The following is a 23,190-nucleotide window of genomic DNA, read 5'->3' as shown; positions in this document are numbered from 1 at the left end:
CCCTGGCAAACCCTTCAAGGTCAGGCTGTCCTTCGTTGGCATTGTAACACCCCATCCAGCTCTCCTGGCTGGGCTGTCCCCACGGCACGGACTTCCCATCCCACCTGATTTCAGTTTGACCCGATCCATCACTGCAACCTTGGGCACCGTTCAACTTAGCATCCGCGGCTGCTTCCGCACTCCGGCAGCCCAGGTCGCCCATCACCTTCCGGCCGCCGTGCAGGTCAGAGAATCTGCTCACGCGCACGGCATGCATGCACACCCGGCCACACACACTTCCCTCCCGGCAGGTGTTCCTAGTCAAAGCCATGTCCCGCTCAGAGGTGTCCGGAACCTTCTCCTTCCTTTCTCACCTGCAACAGGGGTTCCTCAAGGTGCCCCCATTCCCTGACACCCCCCCCGATCTCGTAACACGCGCTCCCCATTTCAGACCAACAGCACCTAGGCAATTCAGCGAGCCCCACCAAAAAGAAATCCTTTAATAGAGAGCGATAATGAAACAGGATACACAGAACTAAACAGAGCCATCAGCACTCAGACACAGGACTCCGGCCTGGGAAATCCGGCCGGGGACAATGGTTTGGTTTTTTCCCCAGTCAGGCCAACTCTGGGACCCCACACTCCACCACGCTGGACACAGCCGGGGTGGGAAAGGGGCGCTGACCGGGGGCGGAGGGGTGGGGGGCGTCAGGTTCCAAGCCCACACCGCTTTGAACTGACTCTTCGCTTTGATTTCCAGGGCCGGCTGGGTCGTTCCCACCCTCGGCAGCCAACCCCTGCTTTGGTGGGACAGACGTCTCGAATGGGACGGAAGGGCCCCCCGGCGCGGCTGAAGCGGCACGGGGGTGGGGGGGGGCCCCACGTGGTATGGTCTATATTACACACTAGGGAGCGTATGCACATTTATACAGAGGACTCTTGCCCTGGGGCTGGGCTAGACACCAGGGACGCACTTGCCTTTAAATAGATTGGGTTTGTTTCCTTTAGTGTTTCTAAACTATGTACATCGTTGTGCTTCTCGATGCTCCATCACCAGATGGAGTCAGTTTGTCAGGGGGCGTCCGGACAGCCGCCTGGCCTTTCAGACACAGACAGGTTCCTCTGCTGCTGCGGCTGCAGTCCAGGGCGAAGGAACGGAAGAGGCTTACCAGACCCCGTTTCTCTTCCACTGCAATTCAGCCCCGGCCCGGCTGAGCGGGGAGCAGAGGCAGATCTCCCAGCGCGCTCCTGTGACGGGGCCGACACGCCCAGGATGCTGGCACCCAGAGAGGGCAGGGAGCCGGAGAACAGAGCGGGCAGAGACGGCTTCCGAAGGCCTCCACGGGCAATGCTGCGTCTGCTTCGCCAGGCCCCGGGAGGGAGCCGGTTCTCTGCCTTCCTCGCGGCACGGGTCCCCGACGGCCCGCGAAGGTGCCCGTTTCCATCCCGAACCTCCAGGCGTCCGGGTGGAGCCCAGAGGGGGAGCCCGGGGAGGCTGAAGCCCGCCAGCCCCGTTCCGAGGAGCCGCTCAGCTTCGTTCTTCTCCAGCTGCGGTTCGCGGGACGCGATCGGTGGGGCCGGCCCGGGCGCCTTTGCACGGCCCGAGCGCCTCCGCGTCACCACGGCTCCAGGAATGGGCTGCGAGGGTCTCCCCCGCCCAGGAAGGATTCCTAGAACCGGCCGCTCCAGGTTCCTTTTCTGGGGCAGGTTCTGAAAGTTCAGGCAATGGGGTCATTGTTCAGGCCAAAGCGCCGGGCCCTGGCTCGCCGCCCGCCGCAAAGGAGAGCCGCGCGTCTGGGAAGCTGTGGGATGGATGAGCGTGGAGGCGCCTAGGCGTGGAGGCATGGACGGGGGCGGGGGGTGTGTGGAGGGCCTGGCGGCTGCGCTCCACCGGCGACGGCTTCAGTTGTTCTCGAAGAGAGAGAGCAGGTCGTCGTTGCTGTTGGTGGGGAGATCCGGCGGGCCCAGGTAAGACAGCAGCTCGTCGGGGTTCGTCAGCTCGGGGAGAAGCTGAGGGCGACAGACGGACAGTCAGGAGGGCAGCCTGGGCGCGGAGAGCCCCGGGCGGGCAGCCCACAGCCACCAGCGCCCCCCCAGCCCCTCGAGCACGGAGCAGGAGCTGTTCTGCGCTAGGGAGAAGGTACAGAGCAGAGCCGCGAGGGAACCCGGGAGCCCCGACTCCAGCGCCCTGCTCTAGAACAGACCCCTAGTCGCAGGGGACCCTCCCTCTCCAGAAAGCCAAGCTCCGGGCTAGCTCTTCCCTCTCCCCCCGTGCGTATTTGGGGCGTAAGAGGGGCCCCAGCTCCCTCCCGCAGACACCAGCCTCTGACCAGTCAGAACCAGGCCCAGAAACCCCGCACTTGGCTCCGGAAAACGGGAGCTGCCCCCTGCGGCCCTGTTGGGGCCACGCCACGACCTCTTCCCAATGCTATGAAGGCGACAGCCGGAGCGAGGGCACAGGGCTCTCCAGCTCTGCCCAGGTCACGGGGGCTCTGCTCCAGGCAGGGCAGCTCCGTGGATTTCTCTGGCCGGGTTATGAAAAGCCGGCAGAACTAACTGGGGGCTGAGAACGCCTGGAGCGTGGCCTGGCTATTACCTTGCCTTGTTATCTGCCAGCCCACAAACCAGCCGGCAGCTGCAAACTCCACCCTACTCCTCCTCCTGCTGGGAAATCAGGAGCCACGGGGCGGGCGCAGCGTATTCCCCGTGCCCGACTAACGCCACCATCCCCGTGGCAGGACATGGCCCGCTGGGAAGACCATGCCAGCTCCCAGCAGAGAGGGCGCAGGGGCAGTTCGATCCTCGGCCAGACCCAGTGGCTGATGTGTCCGGCGAGGCGCAGACACAGAAGGGGGAACGGAGACGCCCAAGCCGCGGGGGCTTCCTGGGCAGAGCGAGCGTGTTTGGTACGCTGGGGGCGCGGGAAGGGGACACGCACAAAGGGAACAGGATGAAGGCTGCACCAACGAAGGGCATCCCTCCTTTCCCCGTCCTACTGCCCAGGGCAGTCCGGGGGGATGGCGCAGAGGGTTCAAGGCCCTTTCCCGCCCCAGGCCCATCGGTGCACCCCAGGCAAGGGGGCGGGGGGATTGCCAGGCCGTTAGCGCTGCGGGCCGGCAGCCGGCGGGGAAGCCGGCGGGAGCGCACTGCAAGCCGCAGACCGCGGGGGGGGAACGGATCTCACCCCACGGCCGCACCCTCGGCAGGGGCTGCACGGCGCGGGTCGGCGTCTCACGCCCCCGGCTGCAAGGGTTTCCCCCGAAAGCAGCCCCCACTGTCAGCACAGGGGGGCTTTGAGCGCAGTTCCCCAGGGGGTTGGCAGACCCCGTTCCCAGTGCACGTGGGAGCCGGGGGCCAGCCGGCTCGGCCAGCAACGGGCCCAGGCATTGCTGGTCCCAGAACCTGCCCGGGCCGGGCAGGGCGCCCCCAGGGAGGGGTGGGGTTACTTACGTCGAGGGAAGGCTCTGGTCCTTCCGCAGCGCCCGGCATGCCCGGCTGCCCCACCATCCCAGGCCCAGGGTTAAAGGCGAGATCCCCCGCCCCTGATCCCGCCTGCCCGAGGGGCTGCCGGGACTGCGGGGGGGCAGGGTTCCTGTGGTGGAGCTGCTGTCCCGACTGGCTGCCGAGGCTGGGGTTATGGAGCCCCTGCTGCATGGAGTTGTGGGAAGGGTCCATCCTGCTGGCCGGAGGCATCTGAGAGAGAGGAAGGAAATCCGGCCATGAGAATCCACCTCGGGGGCCGGGGACTGGCCATCCACGGGGCAGGACACGCCCAGGGGCAGCCGGAAATCCAGCCCTTCCTCTGGACGTGAGCCCCCTTAATGCCCGCACGAACCGCCCCACGCTTGCTGCCAGAATGGGGGGCGCAGTGCTGCACCTTCCCACCAGGAGGCGCTCTCTCGCCCGCCACTAACTCATTCGCCAACTTCCGGGGCTGGGACCCCGGTTCTGGCTCTCCTGCCCGGGATGGCAAATAACCAGGCCTGCTTCAGGAACCCACCCAGCCAAGGGCAGGGCGCTCCTGGCCCAGGAAACAGGCCGCCAGGCAGCCCGGGGCACATGCAACCAACCAGCTGTGAGCAGGCATAAGCAACAGCAAGAAAGCGCCACGTCCTGCCCGCCACACGGATCAAGGCGCCCCCCCAGCCCCGGCGGGAGCCCCTCCTCGCCCACGCGTAGCCCCTGCCCCCTCCCGGGGGAGCCCAGCTGACCTGGCCGGCGATGGAGGGGGCCGGAGGCTTTTCGGGGGTCAGGAGGCTGCTGGGAATGTCCGACTGGTAGGAGATGGGGGGAGGTCCGGGGGTGAACTCGTTTAGCGTGGGGGTGCCGGGGTTCGTGGGCGGGAAGGAGTCCGGGAAGCTGCCGGAGAAGTTGGAACCTGGGAAAGGAAAAGGCCGTCAGAGCAGAGCCGGGTCCCACCAGCTGCTGGGCACAGCCCATCCCTAGGACGCCGGGAAAGCCTCCCTGCCCTGCCCGCTCCCCCACAAGGAAGCCGGTGCCCTCCCTCCGCCCGTTCCCTTGGCGGGCACTCACTCTGGCTGCTGTAGTCACCGGCGCCGGCGGGCGGGGGCTGCAGGGGCGCGAAGGGGGAGGAGCCGGGCCCCAGGGCGGCGATCATCTCCATCACGTTGGGCATGACCATGTGGGTGGGGCTCATGGTGCGGCAGCGTTTCAGCACGGGGCCGTCCGGCTCCTCCTTGACGTGGAGGTCGGGTTTGACGGGCACCGGTTTCCAGCTGCACGTGGGGTCGATGGTGATCTCCTCGTAGTCGGAGCTGGGCGGGCACAGCGGGGCGGGGCGGGTCAGGGCGGGCGTCGCTCGCTCGCTCCCACGCCCGCGGGGGCCCCGGGGCCTTACATCAGCCAGCCTGGGGCTTGAGAGCATCCCAGGAGGGGCGCGTGCCGGAGGAGATCTGCACCCCAGCAAAGCCCCCCGGGGCCGCAGTCGCCTGTGCCGGGGGGAAGTGCCCAGCCTGCCCCCCTCCTGCCCCACTCTGCAGCCTGCCTCTGCCTTCCGGGGGTGGGCCAGCCCCGTCAGCTGGGCGGAGGGCTGGGAAGGCTTTGTACAAGGGGTCCAGCCCCCCCGGGCTTTGCACAGCCTGCAGGGTGCCACCTTCCCCCTAATCTGCCTCCACCCTCTGGGGGCAGAGGGGGGCGGTCCAGCCCTCTCCGCCGGGGCTGCCAATGGGGGCTCTTAGAGGGACAGGCAGAGCCCGGCACCGAACTCAGTCTTTTCCTGGGGTCACGCAGGAAACCGTGCTGCTCCCCCCGTTGCGTCCCTCCTCCCACCAATCGGGGGCTGGGTTTTCCCGAGGGGTCCCTAAAGCGCTGCAAGGCACCGACCCCGGGACCCTGCCCTCCCCGTTCCCCCAGCCGCACCCCGCTGGCTCCCCAACCACAGATGGGGTTCTGCCGTCAGCCCCTCCAAAGCCAGCCGCCGCCAGCTGCCCTCTCCTGGCTTTTAGGGGGCAGGCCGGGCCCCTAGACAGACCCCAAATCCCCAGCTCCGTCTCCCTCCTGCACGCATCTGTCCCCTGGTGGCAAGAGGGAAACACGGCAGCAACCCGACAATGCCGCGCCGGACGGGAACGCGAGCAGAGCACTTACTTCTGGATGTAGATCAGGACCCCCAGCATGTACTGATCCACCTCCAGTCCCTCCAGCAGGGCCGTTTTACTGAGGACAAGACAAGGGGGGGTCTGAGAAGGGGGCCCAGTCACACCTTTCAGCTCCTCGCGAATCCAAAACAGCATCCGGGGCCAGTGTTCCTCCCCTCCCGCCACAAGCCCCCGGGCCCTGGGAGTGGGTCGTAAACCACCGTGGGAAGGTGGGTCGGTATCTTTATCCCTCTTCTACAGAGGGGGAAACTGAGGCACGGAGCGGGCAGCATCCAGGTCTCCAGCGTCTCAGCTGACCACTAGGGGACGCTGCCACGCGGGCGCCGCTCTCCCCGGCAGTTCAGCCAGTGCGTGAGGAGGTGGGGAGTTGGGGGGCTGCCCAGGCCCCTCCCCGGAGCACGAACACTCACTTGCAAACAGGACACCTCCATGTCCCCCGCTCGCAGTTCAGCTGCAGGTAGGACTCCAGGTCGAAGCACTGAGCGCGGACAGAAAGCGAGACAAGCAGTCACCCTGGGGTGGGGGGAAAGTGCTGCCCCCGGGGGGCAGGGAGAGAGACAGCCCAGCCCAGGCACTCCCACCCCCCCACCCAGTTTGCCCCTTTGCTCCTGGTCAGATCCCCGGCTTTGCCATGCCTCCTCCCCGTCTCCCCTTGGCTTCTCTACCCAGGGCCGGACGCCTGGCAGGGAGCTCAGCCCGGCACGGGGGCCTCTCACCTGTATGTGCCTGCAGTCGTGCCCCCGGGCAGGGAGCTGGATTCTCCGGAAGGTGATGGGACACTTCAGAGACACCTTGATGGCCGTCTGCTCCACGCCGTCCTCGCCGTTGGGACCCGGCGTCCCTGGGATCGTCCCGCTGCTGAAGTTTCGCTTTACTAGGCGGGGAGAAGGAAAGGCCGTTGTGAACGGCACGGCCGCTTCCCGGGGGGCTGGGCTCGGGCGGAGGGGGGGGCTCCCGGCCCGGGGACGCAGCCTGAGCTGAGACCAGCTCCACAGGGCAGGGCTGGGAGGGGGAGGCCAGCCGGGAGCTTGTTAGAGTGGGGGGGCCTGGGCTGGTGCCCCCGATCTTCAAAGGCAAGCGCATCACCCTGGGACAGGGGCATGGGGTGCCAAGGGTCGGATGCCCGGTGTGTCTGAGCTGCACTAGTCCCTGCCATGGGCACCTCAGGAACGGACCAGCGCCCCAATTATTTACCCCCTGCCCTCCCCCGGCCTTTCCCCCCAGGATCTCCAAGCTCAGGGTCATCATCTCCGTGTAACAGCTGGAGAAACTGAGGCACAGAGGGGGGCAGGGGCTTGCCCAAGGTGAGGCAAGGACAGAAGTCCCAGTCCCTCTCTCTAAGTAGGCATGGCCCGAGAGACGGAGCTTCGAATCCCCCCTTCCCGCTCTCATCCACAGCAGCTCCACGGGAGGCGCTGCCCACGGGGCTGAGGCCTCCATGCTCGTGACATGTCAGAGTGAAAGGAACCGCCCTCACTCACTTTTGGTGATGCAGTGCTCGGCCGGCAGCAGGCGCTTCTTTATTAACCCTTGCAGCACGGATCGAACGGAGGGCCGGTGCACCAGCTGCAGGACAAAGAGATGGGACTGCAAAGAGCGGGGGAGAGAAAGAAGTTAGCGTTTGTGTGCATGCCCAGGGGCTTCTCTGTGCGTCACAAATCAGCCCAGCTTTGCCATGCCTCCTCCCCGTCTCCCCTTGGCTTCTCTACCCAGGCCCAGCAATGGCACCGGTCAGATCCCCCGAGCTCTGCATGAGACTCCCAGACAAGGGGCTCCATCGAACGATCTTGATGCGCCTTCCCGGAGACCCTGCCCCTTTTAAACGGCAGCACACACTCCAGAGTGACATGGCTACAGACTGTTCCCAGTGGTCAGGGCCTCCCCGCATCTCCTCTCCAAAGGCTGACCAGACCTTTCCCAGCGACTCGGAGGCTGAAACCAAAGTCCCTTCCAGAGAAGCTGGTAGAATTAAGGTCGCACGACAGTTCCCATTCTAAGACCCTGTTTTTAGTTGTTTATAGTTTTGCCAAAAGTTAACGGCTCACAAGCCGGGAGTGGCTGTGTTTTTCAGGCAGTTGAAAGCCCCATTTTCCATCAAAAAACCAGTTTCAAGGGAAAATTTCCCGCCAGTCCTACTCTAACCCCTGGGCAATCAAGGAGCGACATCTTTCCAGGGTTATTTTCTGTTCTGGTTCCCCTGGATGTCTAGATGCGCGGAGTCTCATGGGGCTAACCAGTTCCCATCTGGGCTACTGTGGCCCCAGAGTGGCTCAGACTGGGAGATTGCTTCCCTCGACTGCCTGCTCTCTCAGCGTGCGGGAGGGCATACGGGGGTGTGAAGACCTGTCTACAGGTGTGCAAGGACATGTGTACTGCAGGTGTGCCGCAAAGGCCATATCATGAGGTCCTTCCTTTACTATTATTTAGGTCAACGGGATTTTTGCCGGAGTTAGATTCCCAGGCCAGCAGAGACAATCTCGTCCGACCACCTGCATCACACAGACCTTCCCCACCATAATCCTTAGAGCAGCCGCTTTCAGAAAAACATCCAGCCTTCCTTTCAAAACGTGCAGGGATGGAGACTCCAACCCGGCCCTCGGTACGTTGTTCCCAGGGGTAATTACTCTCTGCTAAAAATGCACGCCTTCTCTCCTGCCTGAATGTGTCTAGCTTCAACTCCCAGCCACTGGATGGTGTTAGACTTTTCTCTGCTAGACTGAAGAGCCCAGCGTTAAATATTTGTTTCCCACTTATCTGAACGAGCAGGAACGGGCCCCTGGTGCGATGTGACTTTCCAGTGAGCGTGCGTGCACGTCTGCTGGCGTCTCAGAGCTTGTCGGTCCGTGCACGCACCCCACGAGGGCCGGGATCGGGGCAGGAAGGGGGGGTCCGGCTCACTTACGCAGCAGCAGGCGGTGACGGTTATCTGGATGGTATTTCTTCCGGGTTGGCACACCTGCTTCAGGTAGAGGGGCTTGTGGGACGTTTTGTTGTCTCCCCGCTCGATGGTCAGGGGCGTAGCGTTGACGCTGACCTGGACGGAGGCCGGCCAGTTGGTGTTCATCTGCCGGTCCTCGTGGTGGTAGCATTTGAACTGGAGCTCCAGGTCAGGCCTGGGGCGGGAGGAAAGCGAGCTGAGCGAGGTGCCGGCGGAACAGGGATTCGGGGATGCTCCGGGGACAGGGGTGGATTTCACCGGCATCAGCCAGGTTCTCTGCATTGCTGAGAGAGGGCAGCTGGGGGGGATCCCAGCGACAGAGGGGGCATAGGGCGATAGCTGGACTGGGGGGAGACGAAGGAGCAGACCCAGCTGTGGGGGGGGCGCTTGGAACCTCTGCCCCTCTGGGGACGCCAGGCCTGCACCCCAGCCAGCGGCACCATCCCGGTGCTGGGACTTCAGCTGCCCCCGACCCGCTCTACCTCTGTGCTGGGCCGGGCTGCAACACCGCGGCCCGGCGTGAGCGCGGCCAGGCCAGGATGGCCAGGAGCAGGCGCTGCAAGCCCAGGGGGATCGGGGGCCGCAGGCCCAGGGGGATCGGGGGCTGCAGGCCCAGGGGGATCGGGGGCCGCAGGCCCAGGGGGATCGGGGGCCGCAGGCCCAGGGGGATCGGGGGCTGACCTCAGCATCAGCGTCTTGTAGACGGAGTCGCGGAGCTGGAAGACGTGGTTGCTGACGGCCAGGTTGTGCTGCAGGCGGAAGGGCTCCAGCACCACCCCGTCCCGCACGGGGAAGGTGAGGCGCAGCTCCTCGCACGGGTTGCCTGCGGCGGGGAGAGCAGGGCTCAGGCCGGGGGCGGGCCGGCGGCGCGGGGCCAGGGGCACGGGCAGGCACCGGACCCGCAGCACCACGGGCACCAGCCGCAGGGAGCGCCCGGCCAGGCAGCGCGGGGCGCCCGTGGCCCGCGGCCCCCTGCCCCTTCCCCCCCGCCCCAACATGGCCGTGCCCCGTCCTCCCCCAACTTTGGGTGGTGCCCCGGATGCCCCTCCCCCCGACCCGATTCCACCCTTGGCCCCCCCCCCCCACCAACTGCCACTTCCAACTGCCGCGGAACCCCCCCCGGGCCCCCCCAACGTTCCATCCGTGCCCCCCCAAATTCCGCCCCGGCTCGGCGAGACAGACCCCAGGGGGGTGGGGGGTGCCCGGGCTGGCCTGCCCGCGTCCCAGGGGCCCGCCGGCGGGACTCACCCGAGGGCGACGGGTGCAGGGAGCTGATGCTGGGCTTGATGTCCGGCAGGAAGGGCGACTTGACGTCCTGGCCCGGGGACATGTACGGCGGCATAGTGCTCCCGGGCGTCATGGGGGGCGTGGGGTTCCCGGGCAGCGGGGAGCTGGGGTAACCGGGCATAGACCTGCCGGGCTGCGGGGAGAGCAAAACACAGCGTCGCCCGTCAGAGCCAACCCTGCCCGGCGCTCGGCTCCGGGGCCGGGGCGCTGCCCCTCGGTGGGCACGGGCGCTGCCCAGCCGCTCTGAGCGCCCCGCCAGATGTGCTGGAGGGCTCGGGGATTGAAGAGACGCTCCGGGGAGGGGCAGAGCGGGCGCAGCCCCAGGGGGCAGGGCGGGGAGGCGCCCGGGCGGCCCCTCGGGGCAGAGACTCACCCCGTTCATGGAGGCCTGGCTGTAGCTGGTGAAGCTGGCGTTCTGCCCGTTGAACTGGTCGGCCGGCTGGGAAGGAGACGCCCCCAAGGCACAGCGTTAGCGGAGCAGAGCCCAGCCCAGCCCCACTGAACTGCCCGCCCCGGACCGGCCCCCTCGCCCGCCCCAGGGGCTGCCTCCTCTCGGGGGCAGGCAGAGTGATGGCTCGGAAGCAGTGCATTGGTCTCTCTCTGCCACGGGGAGCAATTTACAAAGACAATGTGTCCCCCGCCCCCGCCCAGCGCCCCCCAACCCCCTCCCCCCGCCCAGCGCCCCCCAACCCCCTCCCCCCGCCCAGCCGCAGCCACGTTACCCCGAGAGCTGGGTACCTTGTAGTATGGCCCGGCGGAGCCGGAGGCGGAGAGGTACTGGCCCATGCCTTGCTGGATGGGCATCCTGTGGCCGGGGTACGAGGGGGATGGGGCAGACGGCTGGGGGGCGCTGGGGGCATACTGGGCAGCCTGGGCGGGGTACTGGGCCCCCTGGATGTACTGCTGCCCGGGGTAACCCTGCGAGGGAGAGAGAAGATGACATCACAACCTTACAACCAGGAAGAGCAGAACCCCCCCCCCCCCCCCCCCCCCCCCGCAGCCATCTCTGGGGTGGAGTCTAGCACTGAGGTGACACATTGCTGGCTGCCCCCCTGCCCAGGGCTCCCAACTCCCCCGAGGAGGAGACAGGCTCAGGACACCCTCCTTGGGCGGGGAAACCCCTTGGGCACCACAGCACAGCTCCCGCGGCTGACCCTCCGCTGAGCAGTAAGGGGAGCCAGGTGCCTAATTCCCCTTGCACACTCCATCCCGGCGGCAGGCGGGGTCCCAGAGCCCCCTGTTCCCTGGGGCCGGCGGGAGGGGCGGCTCTGAGCAATTTCACAGTCACGGGTCCCCGCTTTGGACTCACGTCGCTGGAGTATGTCCTCTTGACCCCCTGCCGGGGGATCTGTTGGCTCTGGGGGGGGCCGGGGTACCCGTACTGGGGCAGCCGCTGTCCACCGTACAGGGGGTTCATGCCCGGAGCCCTGGCGGGGTTCATGCTCATGGGAGACATTCCCGAAGGGCCCATCACGCCCCCCATGCTGGCAGGGTTCATGCCCGCGGGCACGGCGGGGCCGCGGGGGCCCGAGTGAGGCAGGAACTGGCTGTTAAAGGGTTGCCCGGCTCCCATCTGCAGAGAGATGGAGAGAGATCAGAGCCCCTCGGCATGGAAGCAAAGCCAGCCCCTGGTGCCCAGCGCCACCCCCCCACACACACACCCGTCCCCCATCATTGCCAGGGCACCCCTTGCCTCGCCCCCCATCCCCACCCGGTGCCCCTCACCGGGGCTGCTGGCCCCCCCAGTCACAGCAGCGCCCCCTAGTGCTGCAGCAGGACAGTGGCACTGCCCGGCGCCTCCCCCTGGCCCGGGAGGGGAGTGCGGCTCTTACCGCTCCGTACTGGCTCAGCTCCTGGCTCTGCTTCTCCTGCAGGGCGGCCACCGTGGCCGTGGCCGTGGCTGTGGCGGTGGCGGCGGCTGCGGCGACGGCGGCCGCCGCGGCCGCCTGGGTGAAGTCGGCAGGGGGCCGGCCCGCGTGCGAAGGGAGGCCCATCCCTCCGGGGCCGTTGGGGCTGCCTGCGTAACTAGAGACAGGGGAGGGGGAATCACAGGGCCGCTCCGGCAAAGGGCTGTGGGGACCACCCCGGAAGGCCGGGGGGGCACCCCCCCCCATCTCTCTGAAGGAGCCTCCCCGCCACCCCAAAGGCTCCATCCCCCCGATCCCAAAGGCTGGAGCCGGCTCCCCCAATACCGGGCCGGAGCGACCGTACCCCTGGTGGGCTGGAGCGAGAGCCACCGTCCGCCCATGGCAGCCGCCCCGGCACGTTCCCCCCCTCGCGGCTGTGCGCGACGGAGGGGCCCGTCCGTCCTGGGCATGGTCAGAGGGACGGGGCAGACCTGCCAGGTGCCAGCGGCAGGCCCAGGAAGGAATGAGTTACCCGCCCGCGCCCCCCAGCCAGCGAACGCTGCCCCCTTCCTTCCGCTAGCGCCTCCGCTTGGCCAGTGTCTGCATTCGCGCCCCAGTGCCAGGGATGCGTGGGCGAGGGTGCCCTACCTGGCCAGCCAGGGGCGCACAGCACCGCGGTTTGGGTGGCCCAGGGGTGCTCAGCGGCTCATTAGAGAGGGTCGCACCACTGTCCCGTCCCACGCCCCAGAGAACGCGCCCACCGCACAGCGCCCGGGCACGATGCCCGCCCAGCCTGGCGGAGGCTCCCTCCTTACCTGGCAGTGAAGCCCGGCCCCCCGGGGTACGTGCTGCGGCCGTACATCCCCTGTTGCACGTAGCCCTTGCTGGCGGCCCCCTCCGGGAAAGGCTGCTGCCCCATGAACTGGGGTGAGTTCATGCCAGAGCCACTGCCAGCCATGCCGGGCATCATGGGGTTGCCAGAGGTGTTTCCCCCGGGGCCCATGGGGTTTCCAAAAACCTGCACGGGACAGATCCCGAGAGAGGCAGTGTGAGGGGGGGGTGGGAAAGGCGGCATGGGACCGCAGACCACCCACCCTGCTCACACAAGCCCCAGGGAATCCACATCCCACCCCTGAGCCAAGGGGCTGCAGCCCACGTCCCATCAGCGTGCGTGGGGGGAGGAAAGACGGAGGGGGAGGGAGGCGCGGGGGCAGGTGTGGGTGGGGCACGGAGTTGGCAAGGGGCGATGTCTATGGGGAGCTGATGCAGCCGGGGTCAGTGTGTGTGTGTGGGGAGGGGGGGGGGGGGGATGAGCTGGCAGAGGCAGAACATGGGGGGCTGGGATGGGACCACGTTTGTGGGTGGCCGGTGTGGCAGGGCAGGGAGACGGGACTGGCGGGGAGGCGATGGAGAATCAGAGGGGCAAGCGGGTGGGACTGGCAGTGGGGCAGGAGGGGGGTGCGGGTCCCAGGACAGGTCTCAGGGACGCTTTCCCCTTGGTAACATTTTAGGGACCCCCAAAACTGACCCAGCTCCGGGCAGCGCCCAAGACCTCCCCCTCGCCTGGCGCAATTCCCTCCCCGCGGCTCTTAAACCAGGGCATCCCCAGCGGGGCGACCTGGCCCGGGGTCCCAGCTGCATCCCCGTCACCGGGGAGGGGGCGGCGGGTACCTGACTCTGGGACGCGTTGTTGCTAACTCCCCACACGGTGGTTACCACGGAGAGAGATCCTGCGGGCTGATTGGAGCTCTGTTGCCAAGGAACTGACTCGTATGCAAATGAACCATCACTAGAAAGGAAAACAAGGCAATTAAAAAGCCATCGGGGACCCGGCGCAACTGAGCAGCCAGGGCAGGGGGGCATCCGTGGTGGCCGGGAAGGGAGATCCCGGCCGACCGGAGGAAGAAGAGTTATTTAAATTCAGCGCCGGCGCGGACACAAGAACAGATGGCTAGAAAGTGGCCATCAAGAAATTTCGGCTTGAAACGAGACAAAGGTTTCTAAGCATCAGAGGAGCCAAGTTCTGGACCAGCCGCCCAAGGGGAACAGCGGGGGCAAAAAAGCTACCCGGCTTCCAGAGTGAGCCAGATACGTTTCTGGAGGGAAGGGGCGGAGGGGACGGCCTGGGACGGCACGTGGCCGATCTGTGACTGCCAGCAGCAAAGATCTCCAGCGGCCGGGGATGGGACGCTAGCTGGGGGGGGGCTGTTACTACAGAGAATCCTTTCCCGGGTGTGCGGCTGGTGAGTCTTGCCCACACGCCCAGGGACTAACCGATCGCTGGATTTGGGGTCGGGCAGGACCCGGGGCCGGGGAGGAGGCGCCGAGTGTATGTGGGGGAGCAGAGACAGGGCTGGAGGCACCACAGGGCGGTTACCTGCGAGGTCTGTGCAGAGCTGGCCACAGGCCACGCGGGGGGTGGCGCTGGAGCTGCACGTCAGAAGCAATCTGCAGGGCGCTCTGCAGTTACCCCCTCTGCCCCGGCCAGGGGGCGAGTCAGGACCCCATCTCCTCCCCATACATCTCCCCGGAGAGCCCGGCCCAAAACCCACGGTGTGTCCGGGTGGGACGGACGGACGGAAACACTCACCCATGCGGCGTGGGCGGGAGGGATGGTTTCATCGGGTTCATGGAGCTCATTGGCCGCGGGCGGGCGGGTGCGCGCTGGGTCTCCCGGCGAGGACAGGGCTGGGTGGGATGGAAGAGGGGGGGTTGTAGCATCACAAGGAGGCAGCGGCCTCGAGGCAGACTCTCCTGGGGGGGGGGCGCACAATTCAGGGGGAGCGCCGGCTTCTCCAGCCTCTCCCAGCAGGGGGTGCTTTGGGCACGGGGCCAGCGCTGGCGCCGGGCGGAGGGGGGCGGGGGGGCTCCCGGCTACTCCAGGCCCCACCAGGGTGGGCATGGGTGGCAAGCACACCCGTCAGTGACACCCCGGCGCCTATATCCAACGGCGCCCCGCCATATATCCCACCCCGCCCCCCGCGCACAACCCCCAAACAGACACAGACACACAACCCCCCACGTACGTGCACTCCCCACACCCGTATTCACACCCAACCCCCGGCCGACACACACACCAGCCGCTCGCCCATGCACCAACCCCCCCCCCCGGAGAAATACCCTCTGCCCGTGCAGGAGACGCTATCCCGCAGACCCCCCCGTCCCCCCAACAGCAGGGACACAATCCCCCTCCCCACAAAAACATGCACCGCCACAACCTCCGCCCCACACCATGATACCCCTCTGCCCGGGAGGGAAGGACCCAGCCACCAGCTGGCCTGCTCCTGGGGGGGGGGGAGGGCATCAGGGTGGCCCCACGATGCCCCCAGAGACCCCCAGGGGCGGCGCTGGGCGCAGAAGCAGTAACTTCTGGTGGCTCCGAGGGCATGGCTAGGAACAGAGCCTCAAATCCTTGCCCCCCGCTCTGCCCCCTCCCACAGGCCGGGTCTCCCCAGCGCCCCTGCGGGACCCCCCGCCCCACAGCTCCCACGCAGCCCCTGGGCATCTCGTGAGCTTATCAGGCGGGGGCAGAGCCTGGCGCCCTCCTGGGGTGTTTGCATCCCAGCCCTTCCGCCGGGGCAGATAAGGGTAGCTCTTCACCTCCGTTCGCCCCCCCGTCGGCCGGCCCCATGGCCTCAGCCACCCCCCACGCCCTCGGCGGGGCAGGGCCCCCCCTTCCCTCCCCCTCTCCTGGGAGGGGGGGACGCGGTCACGCTGGCTCGGCAGCGCCGACGTCAGCCCTACCGCGCGGCCAGCAGGAACTTGGCGTCCTGCCCAGACCTGGCAAAACAAGGTCCTGGCGCGCGCGGGCTGGGAGGGGGCTGGAGCCGGCTGTGTGTGTGTGTGTGGGGGGGGGGGGGGGGCGCCCCAACCTCTCCCGCGCCCAGCCAGGAAAGGAAGCAGCTGGAACGGCCCCCCCCGCCCCCAGCTCCTGGATCCTGTTTGCAAACACGCGGGGCAGCCAAGGCCCGCTGGCGGGACGCCCACCGCGCAGGGATCGGCCCAGCCCTCTGATGCCCGGGCAGCTCTCGGCCACCGGAGCAGGTGGGGGGGAAGGCAGGTCAAAGGCTGCCCCCCCTCGGTGCCTGGGGGGGGGGGAAGGGAAGCGGGGCTGGGGCAATTCCCCGCCCAACCACTGCCTGGCTGCCTCCACCTCCCAGCCAAGAGGGGGGAAACATTAAACCCTGGCTCCCCGCCATCGCCCCCCCGTGCGCCGGAGACGGGCCCAGGGCCGCAGCACCCTGTGTTGCCTGTGGGGAGCCTGGCACCCGGGATCCTCCCTCCGCAGGGCCCCGCCTGCCCCGGGGCGGGGGGCATCCTCGCCTGGCTGGGGCGAGGGGGCTGCTGGCGGCGTGGGCTCAACGGCAGGAACAGGGGCAGGACGCAACGGGGCTGGGGGGCAGGGAGCCGGTGCATGGATGCGGGGAGCTGCCCGTCCCCTCCTGCACTGCGGGGCTGGGCAGAGACCTCAGCGGGGAGCCCCTGCCCGGGAGCACGGAGAGGGGCTGCAGTGCCAGGGGGCGGGGAGCAAAACAGACAGCAAGGACTGTCCGTTGCCCCACCGCCTCTGCCCAGTCCCCCTGCCCGGCAGGTCCCTAACTAATGGTGCTGAACCCTGTCCCCAGCTGACGGTACGGCCCCGATCTCCAGCTCCGAGCGCCCCCCAGGCTGCCCGACACCCTCCTGAGCTCTGGCTACGTCCACCGGGCACCCAGAGACCCCGACGCGTCACCCTGATTCCCTTAACGAAGAGCTCACTTTTATTACGTGCAACCCGTCCCCCCTACGCTGCAACACGCTAAACACGCTCTCTGGGGCAGCGACTTGCTGTTCTCCGTTTGTACAGCACCTGGCGCTATGGGCTCCTGCCCCATGACTGGCACCACTGCAATGCAATGAATCAAGAGGAAGGCAGCAAATACTCGAGCTGAAGGTGCCACCAGCAGCACCAGCTCAGCCCTGCTGCATATCCTGTATCCCTCACGACACAAATGGGCTCCCCCCCATGCTGCACATCTGATCCCAAAGACGGGAAAGGAGAATTCTCCGCGTGTGTCACTGAGCTGAGGAGGCAATACCATGAGAGTCTTAGGTTTTGCATGTTTTTTCTCTCTGCACATTTAATGCTGCCTTAACAAAGATCTTTGGATTGAATTTCCTAGGTTTTTTAAAGAGGAAATAAAAAAGCCCATTGCTTTCAGAAGTCCCTCCAACCAACAATAATATTTATACTCTTCCTCGGGAGGTCTCAAAGCGCTTTGCAAAGGAGTTTGGGACCATTTTCCCCATTTTACAGATGGGAGAAACTGAGGCACACTTTCCACTCACACTGTCACTCCCTGGGTGCAGCCAAACTTAGGGAAGTGGCTTCATCAAAGTCATCTTACAGGCTGGTGGGAGAGCTGGCCCAGCCGGTCTCCTGAGTCTCTGTCCCGTGCTCTATCCACTAGGCCACACAGCCTCTCCAGGGCAATCTTTGCAAAGCGTGCACTGCTCCTGCCAACAGACCCAGCTGAACTGGATCAGAACCCCACCAGGGCTTCACCTGCACAGATCCAATTGCAGGACCCCAGCCCTTGAGACCTAATATCTCCTGCACGAGCCAAGCGTGTGATTTTCAACCAGCCTTGGTTATTGAGCCAAAAAGGGTTTTTTTTCTCCAAACCGACTGAAGGCTGCAATCCCCAGGAAGATGAACACCCGGGTCAGGCTGGAGTCACGCCTCAGCCAGTTTGCTCTGAACACAGCTAGATATTTTCCCCACTCTCCAACAACTTGAAGGGCTTTTGCTCAAATTTTCCAAAACAAACACATAAGCAGACCCCCGCACAAGCCTGGAAAATTCCTGTCCTGGATAGCACATGTTTTGGAAAACGGTGAGCAACCAAGCATCCATTTGGATTAAAACATAGAAAAAAAACAACAAACCCAAGCCTCTCAAAGCATTTTAGACGAGCAACTGCGGGCTCTGGTCCAGGGTAAGGCCCCCTTTCCTCGCCCCGCAGCTCTTCCTCCAAACTAAACTCAGGTGCAGGATAGAACATCAGTTTCAACAATGTGCCCCCCTTTTATCGCTCCAAGAGAGAGAGACACAAGAGAATGCACAGACAGCCATTATAAATGAACCTGGAGTTACTGGACTAAAGTCCAGCGGCATGCAAAACACAAGTCTAACCTTCTCAGAAGCTCCTAACATCAGTGTTATAAACCCATCTAACTCAGCTGTCCCCTGTGAATTCAGATCTTCAGCTGCTTTTCTTCCACACCAAGGCCCAGGATGCTCACCGGGGGGAGGAGAGGGGTGTTTGTGGCCACATACAGTGCTGTTTGTGACCCCACCCCCCTCCCCCCCACACACACAGCACCCCCAGCGTTGTAATCTCACACAGCAGCGCTAGGGCAGCGTGGTTCCCGGCGGTGCCCGAACACAGCGCCCACCACCCCAATGCTCGGCCAGGGGCAGGGCTGAGGTTTGACCAGCAAAGAGCAAACACTGATTGGACACATGCACTTGGGGGGCGGGGGGAATGCTGGGACCCTGCTCCAAAGCCCTGGGGATGGGGGGGCCGCCCACCTGCACCCCCCACCCCAAGAAGGGAATTCAAGTTCAGCTCTCTGAGCCCCCTCCCCCAGCTGCAGCCCCTCGGGAACGGCATGTCACACTCACTGCAGATGCCCCCCTCCCCCCCTGGCTCACTGCTGGGAGGCGCAGGGGGCAGGATACAAACAAGGGATCTCACTGCAGGGAAACTGCCACGCCCACCCCAGGGCCACTCGAGGGGGGTGGGGGGTGGGGAACAGAGCCCCAAGCAACCACCCCACATCTCTGCAAACATTAACCAATGGAGCCCCGAACCTCCAGGCTCATTATCCCAGTTAGAGGTGGGGGAAACTGAGGCACAGAGCAGGGAAGGGGCTCGGCTGAAGTTACTGGCACAAAACCCAGGAGTCCTGGCTCCCAGCCCCCCGCTCTAACCACTAGACCCCACTCCCTTCCCAGAGCCAGGATAGAACCCAGGAGTCCTGGCTCCCAGCCCCCTGCTCTAACCGCTAGCTCTCCCTCCCTCCTGCCAGTCCCTTGTTAACGCACTACCACCACCAAACAGGATTTTGCCCGCACCAAAGGGAGGAGAGCAGGGCCAGTCAGCGTTGCGGTTGGGGTCCAGTCTCAGCACACCATTCAGACTGAGAAGCAGTTTCCGTAGACCCCCCCCCACGTTACCCCTCCGTTTTCATGTGCTCCTCACACACGAGCGCCCTAAATTGGAGGTGGTTTTAAAGGGATTGAAATTCTCAACCGTTTTTCAGCAAAACAAACCCACTTTCCTGCACCAGGACCACACTCTATCCAGCCTGATATTTGGGGGGGGGGGGGGGAGGAGACGACACACGACGGACACAAACTCTGTTCTCCCCCCCCACCCATCTGCAGGGCTTCGGGACACCAGCCCCTTGACAAAAAACCTGAGATGGATTCCCTAAGGTTCTACTACTTAGCCCCCTAACTCCCATGGGGCTCCGTAGGAGCTGGGCGCCTGGCCTGGCGACCGCAGACTCAAGCGAAGACAGGCCATCAAAGCACGTACTGCGTTGGCAGCGACGTTGCGAACTTCAAACCTCTCAAACGAATTCACGCCGAGCGGGTCTCGGGCCGGGAAAACGGGCCCCACAGCTTCTGTTCGCGGCGTGCGCAAAGGACATTTTTATAAAGGCCCGCGTGGATTCGGCTCCACTTATTTTCGCTCCGAGGGAGATGCTCTGTTGGAAGGGCGATGGGGAAAGAGAAACACATTCGCACACGCGTGCACAGGAATCAACCGGTTTCTGGCAGAAAATCATGAAGGAGATTCATTTAGAACAACATGCCAGCTTCCCAGAGACCCCTGGACCGGCACACTTCATGTTCCAGCAAAGGATCTACCTTTTAAACACAGCGACAAATCCATTTCTTTTTTATTGTTAGCAGCAAGAATTCACGGGGGAATTTTTGGATTATTATTGGGAAAAGGTGGCGTCTCTTCCTACAGAATTGTGGTAGAGTAAAACATAGACTGTCCTTGAATGGAAAGCTTTCCCACCAAGTACCTGTGCAAGAGAGGCACCAGAACGAGGATAATTATTTAGAAAACCGGTCGTCTTTTTGAGCGTACTCAAAATCGGAAGGTTCCCCAGCCAACATCTTTAGCCAGGTTCTTTGACAGTGAAACTGACCCGGAAGAAGTGAAAAGCAATGTGCAGTGGAGTATGGCAATGTGTTATTGTCCATTTGCCTTAATAAAGAGTTTAGGAGACAGGCGAACAAAAGGAGGAATTCAAACGGTTTCCTTCAGACGTGGCTTGTTTTGCAGATCTCAGTAAAAAAGGAACGAAACCAGAGGCGTGGTTTTAAAAGGCAAGAATGTTTCAGTCTAGGGATCCCCGTAACCAATATGCACGTGCACAGCAACCGACACGGGGCTGGAAATGGTAATAACCAGCTGCATGGTACGTTTACAGGAACACAGCTACTGACGTGGGGTTTTCCTTTTCCCCCACTTATTTATCTTTAAAAAACGAGGAAATCAAATGAAAAAGTACATTTCACCACGCCCGGGTAATACGCATTTCAGTCAGGTACAGCAATAGTTCAGGCCGGAAACGTATCTCCTTTACTCTGCCCCCCTGAGGGCATACCGCCATGACCGCAGTCTCTGGGAGACACGCACAGCGGCAGAGACGAAAGGCGCCGTGTTATCCAGCGAAGGCTGCGTGGAAACGCAGGCGCCGCCGAGGGCAGAGCCGGCGGAGAACGCACACGGGGCCACGTGCTTGAACTGTTCCCTCTGCCCGGGGCGTGTCCTGCCTATTGATCGATTCGTCGTGGAACGCGTAAGCGACATGATTAGCCTCGTTAACGGATGAATGGGGGGTGGGAGCGGCAGCACGGAGCCAGCAGCCGCGCTCCAAATTGGACACAGACTTCCCAGGCCTCCTGGGCTTCTCCCCTGCCACAGCAGAACAAATCCCCTGGGGAACGCCAAGGATTCGCCAGCCCGCACAGCCTTCCCGCACTGAAGAGCGGAGATCGAGCCCCCTCCCCGGCCCCTGGCCTAGCCCGATCCGGGCAGCAGGGCAGAGATAAGGCTGGTGTGACTGTGTGTCAGAGGCCAGCGGGGGGCGCTGCAGGGTGGCGAGGTACCTGGCGGCCTCCCTGGGGTGCAAAGACAGGGCAGGGCACCTTGCCCCATGCTGCACAAAGACCCTCCGGTCCCTCGGGGTGAAGGCCAGCTCACCACCCCCATCCTTCTCCCATTGCCCTGCGCCTGGGGGAGAGGGGGTTCCCGCTGAGCACTCCACACTCATCACACTAGTGAAAACAGCTGGTGGACGGAGAAATCCCCACGGAGGCTCAGGGGGCTCCTTCGGGCAGGACATTGGGGTGGAGGGACCCAGGGGGATCCCGCTCCTCTCCTGAAGCCCAGGGGGCCGGGCACCATCAGGGCAGGTGCCAGCCCCTTGTAAATGGCAAAGGGTCCCATTCCCCCTTGTAGATGACTTTGCCAGGCAATGGAAGGTCAGCCCCCGGGCCTGCCCCGCAGCCCCCAGGTGTGAGGTGGACCCTGCCACAAATGGGGGGAGAGGGGCTGGGGGCAGGTGAGAAGGCAGCAGCGGCAGCCCAGGGAGGGGACCGAGGAAGCCGCGTTTAAAGGGTAGGTGCTCGGGGGCGGCGGGAGAAGCAATACACAGGGCCAAGGAAGATGCCATGCTTGCCCAGGAAGGGAGGGAGATCAGGGTGGGCGGAAGAGCAGAGGGCAGGGACGCTGAGCCCCTGCCCGCCCCGGGCATATCAGCTCCAAGGGTTGCCCTGCTGCTCCAGCGCCCGGCCAGCTGTTGATTCAGCCAGTGCCACCATCACAAGGAGCCTCCAGCGGCTGTTTTCTCTGTTGAAGCCCCTCACTGTTGACCCACGGCTCCTGCTATCCCTGCCCTGGGCTCCCCGCCCCTGCCACGACTCTGCTAGCGCCCCCCAGCCCCCCTTCGGAGGAAAACTGCACCCGTCTGGGTGGTGCAGACACCTGCCTCGCACGCCCTGTTCTCCGGGGCCCATGGCAGAGCTGGGCGCGCCGGAGCACACGCCGTGGGAGGGAGCGAGACAGAACAAAGGAGCCAGGTAGGAGCAGGCGGGCGAGGGGCAACGCGGCACAAATCAACCTGTAGCTGCTCCGTCCCGGGCCGGGATCACGGAGGCAGGAAATCCCCTGGGGGAAGGGGGGACAATTCTGGACTAACCCCCCACAGGTTATTCCTTCCTGGCCCTGAGAAGTGGCTGGCTCGTGCCCCCTAGCAGATGGGGGCGTATCTGTGCCAGGGCCATGGTCCAAGTCTCGGCTGTGAATCGTTACGCTTGTCCCCGGTGCTATCTTGTGGCAGGGAGTTCCACAGGCTAACCCTGTCTTGGGTTCAGCTAAGGACACGCAAAGGGCTCTGGCTGTAGCAGGTCGAACAGGTTAAACGGCACCACAGCTGGCAAGCACTCGGCTGGCCACGCAGGCGGCGGCCCGGGTGACTCATGTGGGGCGCTCTCTCGCTCTCTGTAGCCAGGAGGGACTGTCATTCAGGGGAGTGGTGACGCTGAGGGTCCCCCCCCCCCCGGGTGTGGATGTGAAGGACTCACTGGTGCTTTTTCCAAGAGTCTGGCTCCCACCTCCTTGCTGGGGGGTTTTCCTGCCTGGCGTAACGTTGCTGTGCGTGGCACCACCCCAGAAGTGGCTGCAATGTGTCAGAGTGCCGGCTGCAGAGAGCTGGGAGCTTTTACCCCCAAGGGGTCCATTTGCTGGGGGAGATGGGGGTCAGCACCATCCGCAGTGGTCAATCAGAGCCGCTCCGGCTGGCACGGAGGCCAGGAGCCTGGGATGGGCTTGGACACAATAGGAGTGGGGGAGGGGTGCAGCATCCCAGCAGGGCCTTTGGACTGGGATCATGGGGGGGGCTGGGTGCAGGGGGTCAGGCTAACCCTTCCCCGGGGCCCCGGGCCGCTCGCGAGGCCCCCTGCATGTCCCGTGAGCAGCTCTGCGGGGAGATGCCACAGCCTGCAGCTCCGACGCGGGAACGGGGGGGGGGCGGGGGAGGGGGGATGTGTTGTTCTCCAGGAGCTGTTCCCAGTTCAAACCAGTGTCCAGGGCCGACCAGCAGGGGACGGGTTTAAACCAGCTTCCCACCCCCAGCCCGGGCAGCAGCCGGGCGCTCTCTTAAAGGGGCAGCTCCGCCGCCCGGGTCAACGCGTGGCAAGAAAGGGCCGTGCCCAGCGCTGGCCCAGGGAGAAGTTCGAGAGAGCAATGAGCCCCGGTGCTAATTAGGGAAACTGAGGCCCAGGGCGGGGCCCTGGCACCCGAGCGCTCTGCTAGCCGCTGGGCCGGGAGGGCAGCTTGCCCCGAGCCCTGTGCATTAGCATTTTGCAAACCAGACAGAGAATCCGACCCCCGACCCAGGGACCAAGGCCAAGGTGCTGTTGAAGTGGGGGTGGTGCCAAGGGGTGGCGTGG

General features: G+C 64.7%; 2 protein-coding genes across 2 annotated transcripts in view; both read right to left on the bottom strand.

Moving 5' to 3' along the window:
• The window catches only part of OGDH (oxoglutarate dehydrogenase), a 145,525-nt gene that overhangs the window by 21,425 nt on the left and 100,910 nt on the right, over positions 1-23,190 (bottom strand). The window lies entirely within an intron of this gene.
• ZMIZ2 (zinc finger MIZ-type containing 2) lies at positions 450-14,380 on the bottom strand. Its single transcript, XM_067540330.1, has 18 exons — positions 14,260-14,380; positions 13,341-13,458; positions 12,485-12,687; positions 11,655-11,847; positions 11,132-11,395; positions 10,561-10,740; positions 10,196-10,261; positions 9,784-9,955; positions 9,217-9,358; positions 8,500-8,710; positions 7,079-7,184; positions 6,314-6,471; positions 6,008-6,075; positions 5,587-5,655; positions 4,513-4,754; positions 4,191-4,357; positions 3,430-3,672; positions 450-1,989 (listed from the first exon to the last, which is right to left on the bottom strand). Exons 1-18 carry the CDS (start codon positions 14,307-14,309, stop codon positions 1,882-1,884), a joined length of 2,760 nt encoding a protein of 919 aa, XP_067396431.1. The 5' UTR covers positions 14,310-14,380; the 3' UTR covers positions 450-1,881.

Source organism: Emydura macquarii, unplaced genomic scaffold, assembly GCF_026122565.2.
Source record: "Emydura macquarii macquarii isolate MOO-44397 ecotype Brisbane River unplaced genomic scaffold, CSIRO-AGI_Emac_v2 contig_573, whole genome shotgun sequence".
In the NCBI taxonomy this organism is placed as follows: domain Eukaryota; kingdom Metazoa; phylum Chordata; order Testudines; family Chelidae; genus Emydura; species Emydura macquarii.
Note: the sequence above shows the minus strand (reverse complement) of the source record. Positions and strands in the feature narration are given on the sequence as shown.